A 23,199-nucleotide genomic window follows, 5' to 3' on the forward strand; every position below is an offset into this window, starting at 1 on the left:
GGTTGCCGTGGTTACACAAGTTTCAAGTTATGCATAATTAGTTATTTGTTGACATTTTACATATTCTTGCAACCTGGCGGCTGCATTCACGCTTCTAAAAGTGGCTCGCTGGTGGCGAAAATCTGAGCAGTAACTTCTGGGACTAGGTTGGATCGAGGGGAAAGAGCTAATATTTAACCCACCTTCAAAGATTTGCTTTTCTAAAGATTCCCTCCAGAGCCAGAAAAGTCTCATCTACACAGAGGACTGTTAAATTCCCACCTCCCGGGAGGAAAGTGAGACAAACACCATCCGGGGACTGGCAAAGAATAGAGCAAGGACTGAAAAACACTAATGCACTTGGCTCGGCTGCAGGGAAAGGATGCAGCCAGTTGAGGGTGCCTCTATCCAGCTCAGCATCCAGCCGGCAGAGGGCTCCATAACCCCTATAGGAAAAGGAGCTCCCATGGGGCGGTCAGGGAGCAGGGGCCAGGCAAGGAAGCAGCCTGTGGCTTGCCAGGGAACAGGAGGCGTGGGGGCAGCGGCAGGGTGTGACAGCAGGACAGCAGGAGTGAATGGGCCGCAGCGAGAGTGCAGACCAAAGAGCCGGCCATGGGTTGGCTCTGCAGGCCAGGGTGTGTGTGCTGGCATTGCTTCCAGAGGAGGCGTGGCCCTAGACTAGTCTGGGGAACTGCACGGAACACAGTTACCCTTGACCCCTTCAGGGGGCTGCCCTTAGGGGCTGGGTTAGGAACAGGGGTGGCATTCGTTGACTTGTAGTCCTGGTGCCCATGGAGTTGGCAGCTTGTTCCTGGCAGCCCTCCTGAAGGAATCCTCCGTCACCTGGAACGTGCGAGTGGTCACAGGAATCCACCAACAAGCCCAGTACCCGGAGCACCTGCAGCACTCGCCTCTGTTCCCGGTGCGCCCAGCGCACTACCCAACCTCTCCAGGGGACTGGACTTGCCGCACGCCCAGCCGCGCCTGGCAGGAGGCCGGGTTACAACAGTCCAGCCGTGTGACAATGGAGAGTTAAAGTTCCCATCTGAAACTCAGCGTGTGCGTTAGTCGATCTTGTGTCGCACTAATGTGGTGATTTGGTTAAAAAAAGAAACCAACAATCATGCCTCTTTGAGAGGAGCTGCATGTGCAAGGGTATGAGTTCACACCAGCTCTCTGATTTACCAGTCAGCAACAACCAGCTGAAAACACTGAACAAGTTCTCAAAAGCCACTGAAGAGCTCTCCCTTAGATTTTCAGAAACAGCATCTCCCAGGGCACGGGGGTGGCTCAATACACCCGGAGGAGACCTACTCCAGAGTAAAACATGGGCAAAGCAACAACCCATTCAGCAACATTTGCCTGAGTCTGCAGACAGGGCGGACAAATTCCAATTAGAATTTAGGCACAAATCTGTAGCTTCTCCACCCAGCAAACTGGAGGGTGCACACAGGGAAATGAAGTGGGGGGAGAAAAGAAGTGGCTGGAGGTTTTCACTTTTGCAAAACTTTCCTCAGCCCTGACTCAGCAAGGCACCTAAGCACACACGTAATCTTAAGCATGGGAATAGCCCCGCTAAATCCAATGACTCACATGTTTCAAGTTAAGCATGTGCTCCAGGGCCAGACTGAATCAGGACCACAATCTTTTTTGGATTAGTCCGTTCAACAAACCACTCGGCCTAGAAACACCAAGCATCTTTTATCCCTTTGCCCTCAAAGAGAGCTGACAGCCAAGATCTCTTTTTTAAACGGTTTGGCGCAGTCTTGCAGTTGTTTTATAGAATAGAGCTAATATGGCACACAAGGTCCTTGGGGCCAGACCAGCTAACTACATAGGCCACTCCAGAGCTTCATACTGAAAGTTCAGTGTTCATTTTGTTAGTAATGGTGAAAGCAGATTTCATAGCTGCTGTATGGTTTCGCTGACACACAGAATAACAGCACTGACAGGATTAGCGTAAAAGGCATCATCTGAGCAGCGAAGACAGGAAAACCAGATTTAAGCCAAACAAAGGCCTCACTGCAGGAGAACCTTTGAACACAATATTCTGAGGAGACATGCAGGCTGACTCATGGACTAAACTCGCAAGACATTGCAAGCATAGATCAGCTTTAGCATGCTAAACAAGCCAGCTTCAGACTGCAGTTTCTCCAGACTCCCTAAAAAGAGGCAGCTAGAATGGCACCTCAAATCATTCCATTCCCGGATGACACATGGCACTGGAATGGCAAAGAAGTTAAATAAAGCATGGTTATATTAGATTATATTATCAATAGGGCTAAGTTTTTGTCACGGATATTTTTAGTAAAAGTCATGAACAGGTCATGGGCAATAAACAAAAATTCATGGAAGTCTATGACTTGTCCCTGATTTTCACTAAAAACATCCCTGATAAGATGGAGAGGTGGGTTCAGCACCCACTGCTGCTGAGGGTCCACGTTCCCCACCGCTGCAGTGAGTAAGAGCTCTGGGGTTCCCCTGCTTGCAGGGGCTGGGCTACTGTGGGGTCCCCTTGCCCCCCAGGGCAGCTGGACGCTCAGGGGGGTCCCCCACAACAGCTGGGCTGCTGCGGGGGGTTCCCCCACCACCCCTCCCGGCTGGGCAGATGCAGGGGGTTCCCTCCAGGGCAGGGGCTGGGATCTGTTGGGAGGCTGGCTGGGAGTTCCAGCCCTGGGGCAGAAAAGGTCACAGAGGTCAATGGAAGTCACGGCATGACATAATCGTAGCCTTAACTATAAGCAAAAATCTACATTAACACGAATATCAAAGGTGCACAGTCAGTTGCTCAAAAGACAGGAAATGCCCGAGTAAAGGGTGCCCATGCAACCTTAATTTGGGCCCACATGCATCAGGATGTAGTTTTTAATCAGAGACTATTGTTTTCCCCACAGGACCCTGGGCTCATTCAGTGCCCAGTGGATTAGATAGCAGTTCATTATTTCTTTTTAGCCTCCTCATTCAATACCAGGTATCAGGGGGTAGCCGTCTTAGTCTGTATCTACAAAAACAACAAGGAGTCTGGTGGCACCTTAAAGACTAACAGATTTATTTGGGCATAAGCTTTCGTGGGTAAAAACCTCACTTCTTCAGATACCAGGGCCACCCAGAAGATTCAGGGGGCCTGGGGCAAAGCGGGGAAGCTGCGGCTCTTGTACTCACCTGGTGGCGGTCCGGGTCTTCGGCAGCATTTCGGCGGCGGGGGGCCCTTCAGTCGCTCCACGTCCTCAGCACTGAAGGGCCCCCCACTGCCAAAGACCTGGAGCGACTGAAGGGCCCCCCGCTGCCGAAATGCCGCCGAAGACCCGGACCGCCGCCGGGCCAGGGCTCGCGGGGCCCCTGCGGGACTCAGGGCAAATTGCCCCACTTGTCCCCCCCTGGGCAGCCTTGTTCAATACGCAGCCCCAGGCCTTGTTTACTGCACACCCTTCAAATGCTGCACTGAATTCAGAATTATTCATTTCCTCCTAGGCTTTTCTGTAGTGCTTCTGGCTGCAGAAATGGAGTACTGCAAACCAGTCCTGAACTCACCGCAGCAATACAAGGTGAGATAGCATTACCCCCATTTCACACATGGGTTCACTGAGACACAAGGAGAGTAAGGCCAACGTTTGCAAAAGTCTCCATGAATTGCTGGGGCCTCTGTTCCTGGGTGCTCAGCTACAGCCACCAAGGACCTGAGCACTCACAGCTCCCACTGCTTTCAGCTACAGCTGGGAGTGCTCAGCACTTCTGCACGAGGCCCCAGGTGTCTCCAGTTGGGTAGGAGGCACACACAGCCAGGGTGGGTTCCCCAAGCAGCCGGGCAGACTGGGCACTGAGCACATAGGGCAATCCAGTACTGCCTAGTTCAGTGGTTTGGGTCTGAAGGAAGCAGGAAAAGTGACCCAGGATAACCCCTGTTGTCTCCGTGCCACCTCCTCAGTAACATGGCCCAGCTTTTCATTCCAGAAGGGGAACGGCTGCCTGACCAATTAGTTGGTCCCCTTTGTTCTCCCCCCCATGCCCCTGCTTCACCCCCTAAACCCCGGCTAAACCTCCCCCTGTCCTGTGTTTGCTCCTATAAAACACAGCCACCAGGAAGGGAGAGAGAACATACCCCCAAATAGCCCCTCACCTGTGGTGGGCCAACTGCCAGCTGGAGCCTAGCGCTGGCCATCGGGGAGCATTTATTCCCAGCCTGCCCGGGCTTGGCGCAGCACTCTCACCGGGCTGGCTGGAAAAGGCAGGCCCAGGCCAGGCGGACATTTTAGAAGGCTGATCAGGATGGCTCCCGGGGCCCTTTATAAACAGGGCTCTCCCCGCAGATGGAGAAGCAGAGCTAGGGAAGAGAGGGAGATAAGCGGCTCCCAGCAGGGTACAGGGACTGTCGGGAGCTGGCATGTGCCCTTAGGGTATACGAATATTAGGCTGCCACGTGTGTTAGAACTGGGGTGTCGTGAATTCGGCTCTCTGGTGCTGCTGTTTGCTCTGAGCGGCCCCGGTGAGCTGGGCTGCCCGGGAGAACAGCTGAGCCACTCAGGGTCTTAACCACAAGCCCTGCTCCTCTGGTCCGGGCTCATGGACCCCCAAGGAATGAGCCCCCTGGGGTTTGTACCAAATGCCCAGCCAGCCGAGCTCTCCAGCCCAGTCCTGCTGCCCTCCCTCCTGTGCATGCTGGCCCCACTGAGCCCAGGGGGGAGGCAGGAGGGTGCTGGGGAGGTGGGAGGAAGGCTGGGAATAGACGGAAGGAGGTCGGCAGGAGAGTGGAGAAGAGGCTGAGGAGAGGCGGTGGCAGGAGGCACTTGGGCAGGGGGCTGGCAGGGGATAGCGGTGGGTGGAATAGTGCTAAGATGGCGGCTGGGGCGGAGCCTGTGGGGCTAGCCCCAAAGTGAAGGCACTTGCAGCCTGATGGAGAGGTTTTTGGAGGCAGCAAGGAAACCTGTAGCTCCAGGGAAAGTGGGGAGCAAGAGCCCCATGTTGGGGGGCAAGACAGCTACACCCTGAACTGACGGGCAGAGCTCAGGGTATGCTCTGCCAGGAGGCAGTGAGGTGGGAGGACCACTACAGGAGGAAGAGGTCGGCTGCTCCTGCTCCCCGTCAGAGACCCAGCAGCTGCTCCTGGCTGCCCTTGTTGAGGAGTGAAGGCTGTGGAGAGCGGAGGTCTGAAAGGAGCAGCTGAGGAAAGGCCCAGAGGAGCAGGCTAGGCTCCTAGGAGATAGGTGAGGAGAGACAGGGGAGCAATGGAGGAGGAAGGATGGCCTAGTGGTTGGGGCTCTGGCCTAGGACAGGCGAGACCAGGATTCAATTCCCTGCTCTGCCACATACTCCTTGGGTGTCGGCGCCTCAGCCCGCTCTGAGCAGTGGGGTTACCAGCCCTGCCGCTGAGGGGGGCGTGAGGAGACAGCCGTGCAAACAGAGAGGTGCTCTGCTATTACAGTAATAGGGGCCACGTAAAGAGCCTGGAAGGAAAAGCACAAACTGTGCTAGGGCATGAGCAGCTGCAGCAGGCAGTGAGAACTGTGCCCGAAGAAGGGGTAGAGGCACCAGCCCTAGAGACGCTGGACTGAGCACTAGCAGAGGGGGGCTTCGGCCCCAGGGCTTCCCCTCAGCCCAGCAAAGCGACCTGGCCCCTGGCCTACTTTGCAGGAGGGAGCCTGTGCGGTCTCGGGGTGAGACCACAGGCCTTGGGCAAGCAACCCTGTGCCCCAGTTAGCATGAACCCTGCTCTGGAGCCACCGGCCCTTTCACAGCTGCCACCGCTGAGCAGGACCAAGGAGAAGGGGCTCCTCTTCCCCCACTGTCACCACTCCTCCAGACCAAAGGAATCTGGGGATCTCTTCCCACCCAGGCTGTTGCTGCTCTGCCTGGCCCCCTTCCCTGCAGCCCATGTTGCTTCTCCTGGCAGGGTGACTCTGGGGCTACCCTTCCATCTCAAGTGCCACATTCCCCCTCCCCCACCAGTTTCTGGGGCTGCTGCGAAGCCCCCCCTTTCCTCCTGGGGTTATGGGAGTGGGTCTTTCTCCAACCCCCCTTTTCTGGAAGCAGCAGTGACAGGGAAGCTGTGGGATAGGGGATTGTAATTACTGGGTCATTCAGCCCTGGCCTCACAGTAACTCTGGTGCCAGCTGCAGGGGGCAGGGTGCCCCTGATGGGTCTGTTCCATCTCGAAATCCCATGGCTATATTCCAAACAAGTGTGGTGTTCCCCTGGAGTTCAGGCTAGTGTAAAACCCGTAAGGAGGCACCCGTAATAAATAGGAGGGGGCCAATCCCACTGCTTGAACCTACTTGACACAAACAATGCACTCCAAAGTATCCATCTGCCTGTTGAAGGTCCCTGACATGCCCTTAACTCTGACCCATAGCAGCAGCCCGAGCTCCATTAGACACCCGAGATCCTTCTCCAGCTACCACACAGGATCCTCTTTTTAGTGACCACAAAAGCACATCTGGATACTTCTCCTCTTAATGCTACTGAGCCAGCACGAAGGCGGGAGAAGCCCATTTCCATGCCTAGGTACGGCTGGTGAAGTGACCCTCACCTGTGAAAATGGAGCTTGGTATTTCAAATGTCTTTGGGTTTGGTTTTCTTTTTTTAAGGAAACAACATTCTCCTGAGGGTATTTTGCTGCAACTGCATCTAAGTGTGGGGTGTGAGTGGAGAGAATCAGACTGACGCACACATTAAAATCTGTGCAACGCATGGGAACTGGGACACGTACAATGACAAGTGCAAGAGAGACATTGTTACTCCTCAAACTGTACATTCAAGTGAATAGATTCCTGTGTCCCTGTATTCGTGAGAAGACCCCTTTGAATTCTGAATTCCTGCATGGCTCCTGCGAAGGGCCTGCTTCTTAGCTAGGGACTCTGCCCTTAACAGCCCTGGCCTGTGACAAGTGGGCAAATGAGTCACAAGCCAGCTGAACCTGCCCTGCCTGGCCCATACAGTTGGGTGCCACCCCACTCACCTCTTGAGAGGCCCAGCTCAGAGCCAGCCATCCTGCACCCGTGCCCCACTCCTGTAAATCTCTGAACACCCCCATAGGGCTTCAGTGAGAAAAGGCCGGTTGCTACATACTCACAGTGAGGTGAATGGGGCTGGCTGAGACTCCTGGCTGCTCGGGGCTCTGATCCCCACCTGCATGGCACTATGGTGAATGCATTCAACAGCCACCCCTCCGCCCTGCTTACAGTGTCTTCCGTTTGCTCACACATCCTGGTCTGGATCAGGTAAGACACATACCCTGATTTGCATAGGGAGGGGCTAGTCCTCCTTGGGTTTAACCCTTCTGTTGCCCCATCCCAGCTGCTGGGGAGTGCTCTGACTAATCACAAAGGACTGGCTTAAGCAAACTCAACCTGTGCAGAGACCAAGCCCTTTGGAGCCTGCGGGACCTTCCCTAGGTAACATTCCTGGTAATGCTCTGGAGTCTGTGGCCATCTGCTTGTAGGCCAGGGAGGCCGTTCTAGCCAGGGCAGTTCAGTCAAATCCAGAGAGGTGGGGAAATCTGGTCTGTCTCACACCCTTGGTGTGAGGAGCCTGCTGCATTTCTGTGCCTGCAGGCAGGGGGGCTCTCCACACGGCCCCACCTGCTAGTGGAGTTTGGGCCCAAAGCATTAGCAAACAGAACCTCTCTCCTCAATTCAATTCCCCCATTCCCCACCCCCTTGAGGACACAGCCTGGCCTGCAGGGGCTCAGCAGGACGTTTGCAGAAGTGACTAGTGAATTGGGGCTCCCAATGTGAGGCACATTAAAGGGGCTGACTTTCAAAGGCTGGGCCTGGCCCCTGTCTGCAAACAGGGCCATGCTTGGGGGTGTCAGGTTGAAAACCCCAAACCTGAGGCCATGAGGATCTTGGCCCTGGAACTTTGAATCCTGTTTTCACGTTTCCTAACACGATGCCTAATCACAGCTGGGAGCAGGCTTGTCTGCCCTGGAGAAAAAGGTGTCTCTGCCAGGCGCATGCTAACACAAGTGATGTGACACTCCTAGTGCACACAAGGCAGTTGCAGCGGGGAACCCAAGTGGTTGGGGAGGGGTTACCTGATCCGGCTAATGCGGGCTAAAGCTGCAGCTGGAGCTGCAGCAGGATGGGAACACGGGTCAGCGTGGTGTGAAAATATATTTTTGCTAGTGACACCAAGACGTGCTGGTTGTTAACATGTGTTAAGCCACGACTGGACCTTCTCCAGAGCACAGGGAGACCCCCCCAATGCCAGGGGGAGGGGTCAGGAGCGGCACCAGGTTTTTTGCCACCCTAGGCAGCAGCGCTCCTCCTCAGAGCATTCGGCGGCGGGGGTCCTTCCGCTCCGCGTCTTTGGGGCACTTCAGCGGCAGGTCCCGGAGCGAGTGAAGGACCCGCCGCCGAAGCGCCCCGAAGACGCAGAGCAGAAGGACCCCCGCCGCTGAATTGCCGCTGGGGACGGCAAAATGCTGCCCCCCAAATCCTGCCGCCCTGGAAGCACCGGCCCAGGGAGGAGTATGGGGCTCCTCACGGGGAGGGCTGATATTGACCAAACTCAGTCTCAGCCCTGCCCCGCTCCACTAAGTGATGGGGCATTCCCAGTCCTCACACATGCAGCATCTCACTGACCAACAGATCGGTTCCAAGATAAACCCAATACACACCCCACCCAGGATGTGGTGCAATCAGCCTTGCCTCCCTGCACAGAGATCCTCTGGGCTCTATGCTACATTCCCCCACCCCTGCACCTCTGCCTGCCCTCCCACTACACCCTGCTGCCTTGGAACTGGGGTGGGGTGGGAGAGGGCGGGGGAAGGAGTTCCCAGCCAGGGAGAGGCAGGACTTTGCCCCAGCTCCTAGCAGCTAGAAACTGACTCCCCACCCTCAGCAGACTGCCGCACAACTCCCCGAAGGCTGGGGCTATTAGCTAATCCTCAGGCGGTGTCCAAAGATCTGCCCCATTGCAAAGGTGCTTGGTGGGTCCTGAAATCCCTTTATCTGCCTGCAATGAGTGGCTACTTCCTGCCGCTGCCGGTGTTTTCTATCCTTGGCCTGTCAGCTATGAAAGTTCAAAACGCGGCCTCCGATGGGTCACACGGCCAGCGATGCCGTCAGTGGCTGTGTCACATGCAGTACACGGCTCACCTGGGCGATAGGGCTGTTAAACAGGCCCAGCCTAAAGGGAGTTCATTCGGTAGGTGCTAAAATCTTTCCCAGTTGTTCACCTTTTGGGAAAAAGTCTCCACTTCTGGCTTCTCCTGGGGGTGAATTTGTTTTTAAAGAAATGAGACCATGTCACCTATATTGAAGATGGGGGAGGGAGGGCACGAGCAGGGTGGGGTCGGGGGAGGGGAAGGAATACGCTTCTTGCCACTGTTTAAGTGTGTGAGCTTTTGTGAGCAGTCTGAGCACACCAGGGCTTTGGAGTTAAATCAAGATCCAGCAGCAGGATGGTTCCTAAAAACGATCCAATTTTAGCTATTTTATTTTTTTGTGAAAAATGCTCCTGTTTTCTGAGCAGCTCTGGAACTCTGGGTTTGTTTAATTAACACTCTCCTCCTGTTCCACTAGCCTCGTGAATACACGTGAGGTTCATGAGCAGGGCCGGTGCAACCTATTAGGCGACGTAGGCGGTCGCCTAGGGTGCTAGGATTTCGGGGGCAGCGTTTTCTTCAGCGGTGACCGTCGTCGTCGGCATTTAGGCGGAGGGAGCTGGGGCAGGGGGGGCACGGGGAGGGCCGCCTGCAGCAAGTAAGGGGGGGGGGGGCGGCACGCAGGGGAACTCCCCGCCCCAGCTCACCTCTGCTCCGCCTCCTCCCCTGAGCACGCCCCCGCTCTGCTTCTCTCCTTCCCAGGCTTGTGGCGCCAAACAGCTGATTGGCGCCGCAAGCCTGGGAGGCGGGAGAAGTGGAGCAGCAACGGCGTGCTCGGGGAGGAGGCGGAGCAGAGGTGAACTGGGGTGGGGAGTTGCCGCATGGCCCCCCAGGCGGGGGGGGGGGGGGAGCTGTCACTGGGGGGGTGCCTCAGGGCGGGGGGGGTGGGGAGCAGCGCACGGGGGAGTGCTGACACTGGGTGGAGCAGTGCGGGGGGGAGTGCTGACACTGTGGGGGAGTGATGCGGGGGCCAGCACTGACACTGGGGGGAGCGCAGTGCTGACACGGGGACCAGTGCTGTTGGGGGAGCGCTGACACTGGGGGAGCAGTGCAGGGGGGAGTGCTGACAATGGGTGGAGCGATGCAGGGGGGAGCACTGACACTGGGGGAGCGGCGCACGGGGGAGCGCTGACAATGGGTGGAGCTGTGCGGGGGGGAGCGCTGACAGTGGGTGGAGCAATGACATGGGGGGACCGGTGTGAGGGGGGAGCGCTGACACAGGAAGCAATGCTGGTGGGGGAGCACTGACACTGGGGGAGTGGCGCACGGGGGAGCGCTGACAATGGGTGGAGCCGTGCAGGGGGGAGCGCTGACAGTGGGTGGAGCCGTGCAGGGGGGAGCGCTGACACTGGGGGAGTGGCGCACGGGGGAGTGCTGACACAGGAAGCAGTGCTGGTGGGGGAGCACTGACACTGGGGGAGTGGCGCACGGGGGAGCGCTGACATTGGGTGGAGCCGTGCAGGGGGGAGTGCTGACACTGTGGGGGAGTGATGCGGGGGCCAGCACTGACACTGGGGGGAGCGCAGTGCTGACCCGGGGACCAGTGCTGGTGGGGGAGCGCTGACACTGGGGGAGTGGCGCACGGGGGAGCGCTGACATTGGGTGGAGCAGTGCGGGGGGGAGTGCTGACACTGGGGGTGAGTGATGCGGGGGCCAGCACTGACACTGGGGGGAGCGCAGTGCTGACCCGGGGACCAGTGCTGGTGGGGGAGCGCTGACACTGGGGGAGTGGCGCACGGGGGAGCGCTGACATTGGGTGGAGCAGTGCGGGGGGGAGTGCTGACACTGGGGGTGAGTGATGCGGGGCCAGCACTGACACTGGGGGGAGCGCAGTGCTGACACGGGGACCAGTGCTGGTGGGGGAGCACTGACACTGGGGGAGTGGTGCACGGGGGAGCGCTGACAGTGGGTGGAGCGATGCAGGGGGGAGCGCTGACACTGGGGGAGTGATGCACGGGGGAGCGCTGACACAGGAAGCAGTGCTGGTGGGGGAGCACTGACACTGGGGGAGCAGTGCAGGGGGGAGTGCTGACACAGGAAGCAGTGCTGGTGGGGGAGCACTGACACTGGGGGGAGCACTGACACTGGGGGAGTGGCGCACGGGGGAGCGCTGACACTGGGGGAGTGGCGCACGGGGGAGCGCTGACAATGGGTGGAGCCGTGCAGGGGGGAGCGCTGACAGTGGGTGGAGCAATGACATGGGGGGACCGGTGTGAGGGGGGAGCGCTGACACCAAGGCCAGGGCCGGCTCCAGGCACCAGCTTAGCAAACAGGTGCTTGGGGCGGCCAAGGGAGAGGGGCGGCACCTGCGGCAATTCGGGGGTGGGAGGTCCCTCACTCCCTCTGGGAGCGAAGGACCTGCCGCTGAACTGCCGCCGCCGATCACGGCTTTTTTTTTTTTTTTTCCAATTGCCGCTGTCGATCGCGATTGCGGCATTTTTTTGTTTTGTTTTGCTTGGGGCGGCAGAAATGCTGGAGCCGGCCCTGACGAGGGGGAGCGATGCGGGGGGGAGCGCTGACGCTGGGGGAGTGGCGCACGGGGGAGCACTGACACTGGGGGGAGCGCAGCGCTGACACAGGGACGGGTGCTGGTGGGGGAGCGCTGACACTGGGGGAGCGGTGCACGGGGGAGCGCTGACAATGGGTGGAGCCGTGCCAGGGGGAGCGCTGACACCAGGGGGAGCGATGCGGGGGAGAGTGCTGACGCTGGGGGAGTGGCGCATGGGGGAGCACTGACACTGGGGGGAGCGCAGCGCTGACACAGGGACAGGTGCTGGTGGGGGAGCGCTGACACTGGGGGAGCGGTGCACGGGGGAGCGCTGACAATGGGTGGAGCGATGCAGGGGGGAGCGCTGACACTGGGGGGAGTGATGCGGGGGGGAGCGCTGACACTGGAGGGAGTGTAGCGCTAACATGGGGACCGGTGCTGGTGGGGGAGCGCTGACACTGGGGGAGCGGTGCACGGGGGAGCACTGACAATGGGTGGAGCGATGCAGGGGGGAGCGCTGACACTGGGGGAGTGGTGCACGGGGGAGCGCTGACAATGGGTGGAGCAGTGCGGGGGGGAGCACTGACACTGGGGAGAGCAGTGACATGGGGGGACAGGTGTGAGGGGGGAGCGCTGACACTGGGTGGAGCAGTGGGAGGGGGAGCACTGATACTGGGAAGAGTGTAGCGCTGACCCGGGGACCGGTGCTGGTGGGGGAGCGCTGACACTGGGGGAGTGGTGCACGGGGAAGTGCTGACAATGGGTGAAGCGATGCGGGGGGGAGCACTGACACTGGGGAGCGCAGCGCTGACCCGGGGACTGGTGCTGGTGGGGGAGCGGCTCCATGCATTAAGCTGTGCCCTGTCAGTGCGGGAGGCCTGCATGAGCTCGGAAAACATGTCATCGCGAGTGCGTTTTTTTAGCCTTCTAATCTACGATAACCTTAGGGACGGAGATGATAGGGGAGTGTAAAAACATTTTACGTTCTACGATTCTGGGGATACTGCATGGTCACCTGTGCTGCTGAGCTCGCCACACTGACCAAACAGGAAATGAAATTCAAAAGTTCCCGGGGCTTTTCCTGTGTACCTGGCTAGTGCATCGGAGTTCAAAGTGCTGTCCAGAGCAGTCACAATGGAGCACTCTGGGATAGCTCCCGGAGGCCAATACCGTCGATTTGTGTCCGCACTATCCCAAATTCGACCCAGCAAAGTCGATTTTAGCGCTATTCCCCTCGCCGGGGAGGAGTACAGAAGTTGATTTTAAGAGCCCTTTAGGTTGACGGAACGGGGTTGGTTGTGTGGACGCATTCATTTTTAAATTGACCTAACGTGGCTAAATTCAACCTAACCCCGTAGTGTAGACCAGGCCTCAGATTATAAACTCTTGAAGGCAGGGACAGTTGCTGCGTAGGTGTTTGTACAGCACCCAATGCCATGGAACACGGGACCGGCCAGACTGGATCAGAGCCAAGGGTCAGCTGGGCCAGTGTCCTGTCGCTGACAGTGGCCAGCACCAGCTGGTGCAAGAACCCTTCAGTAACAGCTGTGGGATAATCTGCCCTCCTGACAGGTCTCATCCTGTTCTCTGCTAGACAGAGATTGATGGAAGTACTGCAGCTGGCAGTTTAATATCCCTCCCAGAACCTGTAGTTGTTAATTACGATAATGCTGGAAGGCTGGATAGCCTTATCTACAGAAATGTCCAAACACTTTCTGAATCTTGTTAAGTTCATGGAGTCAGCAATCTCATGTGGCAGGGAGTTCCACAGTCTAATCACACTATGTATGGAAAAAGCATTTTCTTGTATCAGTTTTGAATTTCCCACCATCTAATTTCATTGACCAGTCCTTTGTCCTTGTGCTGTGAGAGAGGAGAACAGCAGCTCCCAGGCTCCCTTCTCAAGCCCAGTCATTATTTTATCGTGTCCCCTCTCATTTCTCCTTTCTGAGATGAACAGTGGGGCCCTGATTTGGGGAGCCTGTGGTGCACTTAGCTGAAGCATTGGTGGGCTGACTGCTGCCACACATGTGCTAGCACTTGCTGGTATTTTCCAGGACCGCTACTCTCAGCATGCTGGGGCCCGCTGGGGACCATGGCAGCATTGGTTGTGTACCCTGGGGACATTTTCAGTGTGATGGACTAAATTCAGGGCTGAGGGATTAGATACCCCTCCTGCAGGTAGGACAAATCTAGGGGACCCCATTCCGCTTGGAATCAGAGAAGTGTGGGACTGGAAGGGACCTCAAGAGGTCATCAAGTCCAGCTCCCTATGCTGAGGCAGGACCAAGTAAACCTCGACCATCCCTGACAGGGGTTTGTCCAACCTGTTCTTAAAAAAATGACAGGGACACTCCACAACCTCCAGAGCCTGTTCCAGAACTTAACCACCCTGAGAGTCACAAAGATTTTCCTAATATCTCACCTGAATCTCCCTTGCTGCAGATCAAGCCCATCACTCCTTGTCCTACCTTCAGTGGAGATGGAAACAATTGCTCACCATCCTCTTTATAACAGCCCTGAGCACTGGAAGACTGTCATCACGTCCCCCCTCAGTTGTCTTTTGTCAGGACAAAACAAGCCCAGTTGTTTTAACTTCTTTGTTTTGGTCTTCACCGAGAAGTCTGAAGGAATGCCTAACATAGTGAATGCTAATGGGAAGGGGGTAGGTTTAGCAGATAAAATAAAAAAAGAACAAGTTAAAAATCACTTAGAAAAGTTAGATGCCTGCAAGTCACCAGGGCCTGATGAAATGCATCCTAGAATACTCAAGGAGATAATAGAGGAGGTATCTGAGCCTCTAGCTATTATCTTTGGAAAATCATGGGAGACGGGAGAGATTCCAGAAGACTGGAAAAGGGCAAATATAGTGCCCATCTATAAAAAGGGAAATAAAAGCAACCCAGGAAACTACAGACCAGTTAGTTTAACTTCTGTGCCAGGGAAGATAATGGAGCAAGTAATTAAGGAAATCATCTGCAAACACTTGGAAGGTGGTAATGTGATAGGGAATAGCCAGCATGGATTTGTAAAGAACAAATCATGTCAAACCAATCTGATAGCTTTCTTCAATAGGATAATGAGTCTTGTGGATAAGGGAGAAGCTGTGGATGTGGTATACCTAGACTTTAGTAAAGAATATCATGCGAGACCGTATCAAATGCCTATCAATAAACTAGGCAAATACAAACCTGTCGTATGAAAGGAGACTAGAGGAGCTCGGGTTGTTTAGTCTGACAAAGCGAAGGCTGAGGGGGGATATGATTGCTATCTTTAAATATATCAGAGGGATAAATATAAGGGAGGGAGAGGAATTATTCCAGCTTAGTACTAATGTGGACACGAGAATGAATGGATATAAACTGGCCGTGGGGAAGTTTAGGCTTGAAATTAGACGAAGGTTTCTGACCGTCAGAGGGGTGAAATATTGGAACGGCCTTCCGAGGGAAACGGTGGGGGCGAAGGACCTGTCTGGTTTTAAGATTAAGTTAGATAAGTTTATGGAGGGAATGGTTTAATGGTAAAACATATTAGCCAAGGAATACCGAGCAATGGCAGGTAAATAGTATAATGGCTAACAAGGGTCAGGCTGGAGACTCTTGCCTACATGCTCGGGGTCTTACTGATCGCCATATTTGGGGTCGGGAAGGAATTTTCCTCCAGGGTAGATTGGCTGAGGCCCTGGAGGTTTTTCGCCTTCCTCCGCAGCATGGGGCAGGAATCGCTAGCAGGAGGGTTCTCTGCCAATTGAAGTCACTAAAACACAGGATTTGGGGACTTCATCAGCAGAGTCAAGGGAAGGGTAGGGACGGTTTTGTGGCCTGCAGCATGCAGGGGGTCAGACCAGATGATCATAATGGTCCCTTCTGACCTTAAAGTCTATGAGTCTATGAGATGGGTCTACTATAAGGTGGGTGCATAACTGGCTGGATAACCATACTTAGGCTAGGTCTATACTACCCGCCTGAATCGGCGGGTAGAAATCGACCTCTCGGGGATCGATTTATCGCGTCCCGTCGGGACGCGACAATCGATCCCCGAATCGGCGCTCTAACTCCACCAGCGGAGGTGGTAGTAAGCGCCGCCGACAGAGAGCCGCAGAAGTCGATTTTGCCGCCGTCCTCACAACGGGGTCAGTCGGCTGCGATACGTCGAATTCAGCTACGCTGTTCACGTAGCTGAATTTGCGTATCTTAAATCGACTCCCCCCTGTAGTGTAGATGTACCCTCAGAGAGTTGTTGTTAATGGTTCCCAATCCTGCTGGAAAGGCATAACGAGTGGGGTTCCGCAGGGGTCTGTTTTGGGACCGGCTCTGTTCAATATCTTCATTAATGACTTAGATATTGGCATAGAAAGTACTCTTATTAAGTTTGCGGATGATACCAAACTGGGAGGGATTGCAACTGCTTTGGAGGACAGGGTCATAATTCAAAATGATCTGGACAAATTGGAGAAATGGTCTGAGTTAAACAGGATGAAGTTTAACAAAGACAAATGCAAAGTGCTCCACTTAGGAAAAAAAAATCAGTTTCACACATACAGAATGGGAAGAGACTGTCTAGGAAGGAGTACGGCAGAAAGGGATCTAGGGGTTATAGTGGACCACAAGCTAAATATGAGTCAACAGTGTGATGCTGTTGCAAAAAAAGCAAACATGATCCTGGGATGTATTAACAGGTATGTTGTGAGCAAGACACGAGAAGTCATTCTTCCGCTCTACTCTGCGCTGGTTAGGCCTCAACTGGAGTATTGTGTCCAGTTCTGGGCACCCCATTTCAAGAAAGATGTGGCGAGATTGGAGAGGGTCCAGAGAAGAGCAACAAGAATGATTAAAGGTCTTGAGAACAATACCTATGAACAAAGGCTGAAAGAATTGGGTTTGTTTAGTTTGGAAAAGAGAAGACTGAGAGGGGACATGATAGCAGTTTTCAGGTATCTAAAAGGGTGTCATAAGGAGGAGGGAGAAAACTTGTTCACCTTAGCCTCTAAGGATAGAACAAGAAGCAATGGGCTTAAACTGCAGCAAGGGAGGTTTAGGTTGGACATTAGGAAAAAGTTCCTAACTGTCAGGGTGGTTAAACACTGGAATAAATTGCCTAGGAAGGTTGTGGAATCTCCATCTCTGGAGATATTTAAGAGTAGGTTAGATAAATGTCTATCAAGGATGGTCTAGACAGTATTTGGTCCTGCCATGCGGGCAGGGGACTGGACTCGATGACCTCTCGCGGTCCCTTCCAGTCCTAGAATCTATGAATCTATGAATCTATGAATAACCTTTACTCAAAGGTTTTCTGAGCCTTCGATCATTTTTGTCCACATCTTTCCTAGTGTGGCACCCAGAACTGGACACAGTGTGCCAGCTAAGGCCTCACTAGTGCCAAGCAGACCAGGACCATTACCTCCCATTTCTTACACACGACATTCCTGTCAATACAACCCAGCAACAAAATGGCAAATGAAATTTAATGTGGATAAATGTAAAGTAATGCACATTGGAAAAAATAACCCCAACTATACATACAATATGAGGGGGCTAATTTAGCTACAACAAGTCAGGAAAAAGATCTTGGAGTCATCGTGGATAGTTCTCTGAAGATGTCCACGCAGTGTGCAGAGGCAGTCAAAAAAGCAAACAGGATGTTAGGGATAATTAAAAAGGGGATAGAGAATAAGACTGAGAATATATTATTGCCCTTATATAAATCGATGGTACGCCCACATCTCGAATACTGCGTACAGATGTGGTCTCCTCATCTAAAAAAAGATATACTGGCACTAGAAAGAACAGGAGTACTTGTGGCACCTTAGAGACTAACAAATTTATTAGAGCATAAGCTTTCGTGGACTACAGCCCACTTCTTCGGATGCATATAGAGTGAAACATATATTGAGGAGATATATATACATACATACAGAGAGCATGAACAGGTGGGAGTTGTCTTACCAACTCTGAGAGGCCAATTAAGTAAGAGAAAAAAACTTTTGAAGTGATAATCAAGCTAGCCCAGTACAGACAGTTTGATCTCCCCTTGTAAGTATTCTCACACTTCTTATCAAACTGTCTGTTCTGGGCTAGCTTGATTATCACTTGAAAAGTTTTTTTCTCTTACTTAATTTTGTTGATTTCAGACCAATTTGTCAAGGTCATTTTGAATTCTAATCCTGTTCTCCAAAGTGCTTACAACCCCTGCCAGCTTGATGTCATCTGCAGATTGTATAAGCATACTCTCCAAGTCATTAATGAAAATATTAAATAGTACTGGATCCAGGACTGACCCCCCGCCAGGGACCCCACTAGATATGCCCTCCCAATTTGACGGCAAACCATTGATAACTATTCTGAGTACGGTCTTTCAACCAGTTGTGCACCCGCCTTATAGTGATTTCATCTAGACTACATCTCCCTAGTTTGCTTATGAGAGTCATGTGGGATGGTGTCAAAAGCCTTATCTCACATCTACTGCTCCCCCCCATCCACTAGGCCAGTTACCCTGTCAAAGCAGGCAATTAAGTTGGTCTGGCATGATGTGTCCTTGACAAATCCATGCTGGCTGTTCCTTAGCACCCTACTAGCCGCTAGGTGCTCACAAACTGATTGCTTAATCGTTTGTTGCAGTATCTTTCCAGGCAGCAAAGTTCGGCTGACTGGTCTGTAATTCCTCTTTGTTCCCCTGTGTAAAGATAGGCATTATGCTTGCCCTTCTCCAGTCCTTGGGGACCCTCCCCCCTCACGGGGGCCCAGAGCCCCGGTTCCAGCCTGAACCCAAACACCAACACTGCTATTAATTGAATAGCCACACTGTTCAATTGCAGTGCAGACCCCCCGTCTGTCCCAGGTGCCTCCCTGCGCTGGGGGTTCTTCCTGCCTCCTCAGGAGCTGGTCTAGGAGCAGAGACCCACTGGTCTCCTTCCCCCGTGAGAGGAGAAGATTCATTTCCCCATCACCTCAGGGGGGGTGTTCCTCCTTCTCCCGTCAGGGAGCGGCTTGATAGGGCACAGCCCTTCTAGTGCCCCACTACCCCCCATAGTCTCTGCTTCGCTCCAAGCCTGAGAGCTCACAGCCGGCCAGAGGCATGACGGTGTGATTGCTCCTCTCCCCCGCCTCTCCCCCAGTCCCTCAAGGCCCACCAGTGCTACTTCCTAACCCCACCCCCCATGGTATGGTCTCATATGGAACCGCACACTGGACCTGGATGGAGCCCACCATCAAAAGAACAGCCCGGCACACAGGGATAAACCAGAGCTGGGTGAGAAATGGAATCTTCGTCTGCAGTAAATTGCAACATTCCCACATTTTTTGTCCTGATGCCAGATGAAAAGTTGAACTATCAAAACTTTTCAGCACCATTGGCTTCACTTCAGTTGGGAAAAGTCAGAAGAAAATGTCCTGCTAACCTGTATTTTGTTTGGCTTTTTGGAAACAAAACAAAACAAAACAAATCCATCGGTTTTCTGATTGGGTTTTGGGGACTTTCCAGGCTCTTCCCCCTTTTCCACTGGGAACCCCCACCCTCCCCCACCCTGGCTCTTTCTAGTTGGAAACAATAAAAAAATGTGTGAAACGAGTTTGCCCATTTTATCACACCTATTTACCTCCCCTTGACCCTCCCCCGTTCTCATTCCAGTGGGAAAAGTAGGGCAAAAAGCCTTGAAAATCCCCAAACCAAACTGAAACACTGAAAATTTTCAATGTACCAAAAAATGAAAACCCAACACAAAATTGTCAAAGCGTTTCAGCGGCGCTGCCGCTTGCCCCTCAGAAAGACGCTGTCCAAGCTGATGGGCTGCCATGGAGCCCCATTTCCAGGGACAGTGTTTCGTTAACTGTTGACCTGCACTAGGCAAAACCTTTTCCTCTGCCAATAAGAACAGTGGGCTTGGCAGGGTGGGCATGTCCAAGAGTAAATCCAGCGCAATGCAAAGCCACCAGTGCAAGAGGGTGAATGGAGAGCATCGCCTGGTGCTGCCAGCTGGAGGGGTGATGCCAACAGGGACATTTTCCAACACTGGGTTTAGGCCGGATGTGGACCCAGCGTACACCAGACCAGTACCCCCCGTCGTGCGGACAGTTATACTGGGAAAAGATGCCTTTTACCAGTATAGTTTATTGCCCTTCACATAGCACAGGGATTAACATGACAAGACAAATAATTATAACACTAAAACAACCCAACAGGAATTACAACCATTCCAGCTCAGTGGCGACGTACATGTATCTATTAGGGCCTAGCAGGTCTTTTAGAAAGAGGGACATAGCCCGAATAACAAGCCTGAACATGAATGGCGTGAGGCAAGAGGTAAAACTTGCATGAGCGGGTAATCTGCAGTACAAACAGGTGAACAACAGGCTGGCATGCCTTTGGCAACCTCAGTACTTCAGTACCAGTGACATCTAGTAGTGAAAACTGAGACATGCGGAGGCAAAAAGTTCACAATCTTACTGTCAATGTGTTTTGTGTGTGGTGTCAGTCCTCCCCGTGTTGCTTCCTGCCAAGTTTTGGCCGCCAGCCATGTTTGCTGAATGCCTTGCAGACTCACCTTCCAGCCTGAAATGTCACAGAAATAAAAAGTGCCCCATCTACTGCTAGCAATTCTGGCTTAAGAAGAGCAGTGCATGACAGTCCCACGCATGTTATGCGTCTTCCACTATAAACAAAACCCTGGGTTCAGGGAACGTCCAGGCTGCCGGAAGAAGGTCGCTAAAATCAAGAGGAATGGCGACGAAAAGTCTAGTCGTGCTGCATTAACTCTGTCCCGGTGCATATACACAGACGGTCTCATTACACAATCACCAACTATTTCCCAGTGCAATTCCACACCAGACTTTTTTCTGCAGGCAGATACACCAGTGTAGCCTCTTGGGCTCTCTTTTTTACTTCTTTAGGTTGTACACACAGCTGACGACCCCCCTAGGGCACATCTACAATGTCGACCTTTGGTAGACGTACGTGCATTAGCTCTGACTTAGCTAATGTGCTAAAAATAGCCTCATGGCTGCCGCAGCATGGGCTGGCCAACTGAGTATGTACCCAGGCTCTCAGACGGTGGTGTACTCGGGTGGCTAGCCCGAGTTGCTGTCCCGCCACGCTGCTATTTTAAGTTCTGATTGAGCGAGTGCATGCATAACTACCTCCAGCTGCTGTGTAGACATAACCTGTGATCCACACCCGTGAAATAATAGTGCTCTCGAAACCTCGCTTGACCATGAATCAACACATCTGCCACAAGCAACAATACCCCAGAAGAAGCCAAGGCCCTCTTCCAGGTCTCCCCTGGCCTTGCAGAGTGGCAGCTATTTCTAACCAAGGGCTCTTCAAGTGCGTTCCAAAGCCTACAGCTCCGCTGCCCCTGCTCTGATTGGAGCTGCGGAGAGAGAGGTCTCTTTCAGATGAGTCGGTGCCAGGCTTTCTGGGTCAAACCCAACTTCTCAAACTCTTGCAGGAGCCGCAGCTCTGGTGTAACTGACTTCCTAAGCCTTAGGGTGAGGTAGGGTCTCCGCCACACAACAGGCCTTCCGCTGACTGCGCCCTTCTGGGGCTCAGAGCCCCCCGACCCAAACGCTGGGGAAGCAGGAAGAGCTCGGTGCTGAGGCAGCCTTGTGCAACGCACCCCTTAATTCTTAGGCCTGGTTCTTGTGGGGCTGGGGAATATTTGTGCTGACGCTGCAGCAAACTGATTGCAGGAGATGCCTGGCATGGGGCTGGTCTCTGTAACTGTGGGTGGGCTGGAGAAGAGGCAGCAGGGCCCAGCAGCAGTTGAGCTCTGGAGCGGTGGTGCCCATGGAGAAGCTGATGGGTTTTACTCCGACGTTTCTATTGACTGTAGCAGAAAAGCCCCAATCACCGCCCTCTGCCACCCACTCCCCTGGCCTCAGACCAGACCCAGGCTGCTTCTCCCTGCTCCCAGCCCTTTCTGCTAAGGTAACCCTGGCCCTGGGCACAGGCCCCATTGTCCCAGTGGCTAATCCGCCACTGCCCTGGAGGCCCACCAGTGAGATCCTGTCCCCTCCCCTCGGACTGGCAGCTGAGTGATATGCCTGATGTCACCCTGCATGTCTCCTGACCCTGCCTTGACTGGGGGGGCAGGAATCCTGGCTCTGTTACCCGCCCCGATAGCACATCCGTTCCTCCTGCGAGTTTTCCTGCCCTGTGCTTCACGTGCATCGTTTTCGGCAGCTTGAGTCAGTGACCACTGAATGGAACCGGGCTCTGGGAGAGCTCAGCCTCCCTCCATGTGCGGCTTCAGAGAGGAGCGAAACCAACCTGCAAGCACAAAGTAGCCCCCCCACCATCGCCAGCTCTCGCGATGTACCGTGAGCCTCACAATATTTGGTGTTGCTCTTAAAGCCCCAGCTCCTGGAGTCATGTTAGCTTGTCAGACTCCCAGCTTCCTTTTCTTTTTTTTAAAGTAATTTTTAGCCCTCCTGCATGTGGAGGACAGTTTGGCAACGTGGCCCGAGCGTGACCCTGACAGCTCAGAAACGAGACCCCGAACTTAATTGTATTTTGTTAAAAATCTCATGGCTTTTCAGCCAACCTCATGATTTGTGGGGTCCTGACTCAGGATTTCTGAATGCTCAGGGTTGGCCAAACTGCCTGACTTCCATCCAGACACCGGTGGAGCGTTATTAGTATTTTAAATATCATTATTAAACTGCGGGAGGGGAAGGATGGCCCAGTGGTCAGAGCACTAGCCAAAGGCTTGGGAGACCTGGGTTTATATCTCTGCTCCCCACAGACTTCCTGTGTGACCCTGGGCCAGGCCCTTGGTTGCTCTGTGCCTCAGTTTCCCATCTATACAATGGGGATAACAGCCCTGTCCCGTCCCACATGGGAATGTGAAGACAAATCCTCGAGCTGGCCATAGACCGACAAATCCCTTTCACGACAGTTTTCAAGATTTCAAAATCTGTTTTTGTTTGGCCTTGGAACCAAACCAAAGTCTTTCAAACTCCTCCCCGAATGGACGTGTATCAGAACAGCTGTTTTCAGATCCAAAGGGTCAAGGTTGCACTGCATGTCTCTCTCTCTCTCTCTGACCAGACACCTTCCCCTGAAAACTGTCACGCTTGATATATTTCCACTAAACAATGTGGCTTTGATGAAACAGCATTCTGGAACGGTTTCTTTGAAGCCCAAATAAATACCTTCTAATAAACACATTAAAGCCTGTGAGGGGCACAGAAACTCCAGTGAGGAGATCCTTAGAAGTACCATAGATAAATATGTTTTTATTATTTAATATGTTTAGTCATTTATTTGCACCGCAGTCGAATGAGCACTGTGAGAATTGACAGAGACATTCTCTCCTCCCGCCCTGAAAGTAGCACATGGCTGAAAACGGGGTTTAAATGAGAACGGTCCGGCAAGTCGGCCTGGCTCCCGGCTTAGTTAGCTTTGTATAACACTCCCCACACTGGCTGCGCTGCTCCAGCTTTGTCTTTATTGACTTACGCACGACAGCCCAACGGCAAACCACAGAACCAGTTCGAAGCCTGTGTTAGCGGCTGCGAGGGAGGAACTGGAGGCTACTGCACAAGTTGGTCGCGTTCAGGCAAACGCCCTCGAGAGGGAAAGGTGGAAATGGCTCATTGATTTGCAGGCCAGAAGGGACCATTATGGGCATGAC

General features: G+C 53.7%; 1 protein-coding gene across 5 annotated transcripts in view; it reads right to left on the bottom strand.

Moving 5' to 3' along the window:
* Nucleotides 1-23,199, bottom strand: part of ARHGAP27 (Rho GTPase activating protein 27) — an 84,537-nt gene that overhangs the window by 33,411 nt on the left and 27,927 nt on the right. The window contains exon 1 of one of the 5 annotated variants that reach the window (XM_065577554.1): nt 6,932-7,213. The exons of 1 other annotated variant lie outside the window; for it this stretch is intronic. In XM_065577554.1, the coding sequence (XP_065433626.1) occupies nt 6,932-7,006 (75 nt within the window). In that variant the 5' untranslated portion in view covers nt 7,007-7,213. Of the gene's footprint in view, nt 1-4,096; nt 4,244-6,931; nt 7,214-23,199 lie in introns of those variants that run through there. 3 more of the 5 variants (XM_065577557.1, XM_065577556.1, XM_065577555.1) reach the window with 3 other exon arrangements.

Source organism: Chrysemys picta, chromosome 24 (genome assembly GCF_011386835.1).
Source record: "Chrysemys picta bellii isolate R12L10 chromosome 24, ASM1138683v2, whole genome shotgun sequence".
Classification (NCBI taxonomy): domain Eukaryota; kingdom Metazoa; phylum Chordata; order Testudines; family Emydidae; genus Chrysemys; species Chrysemys picta.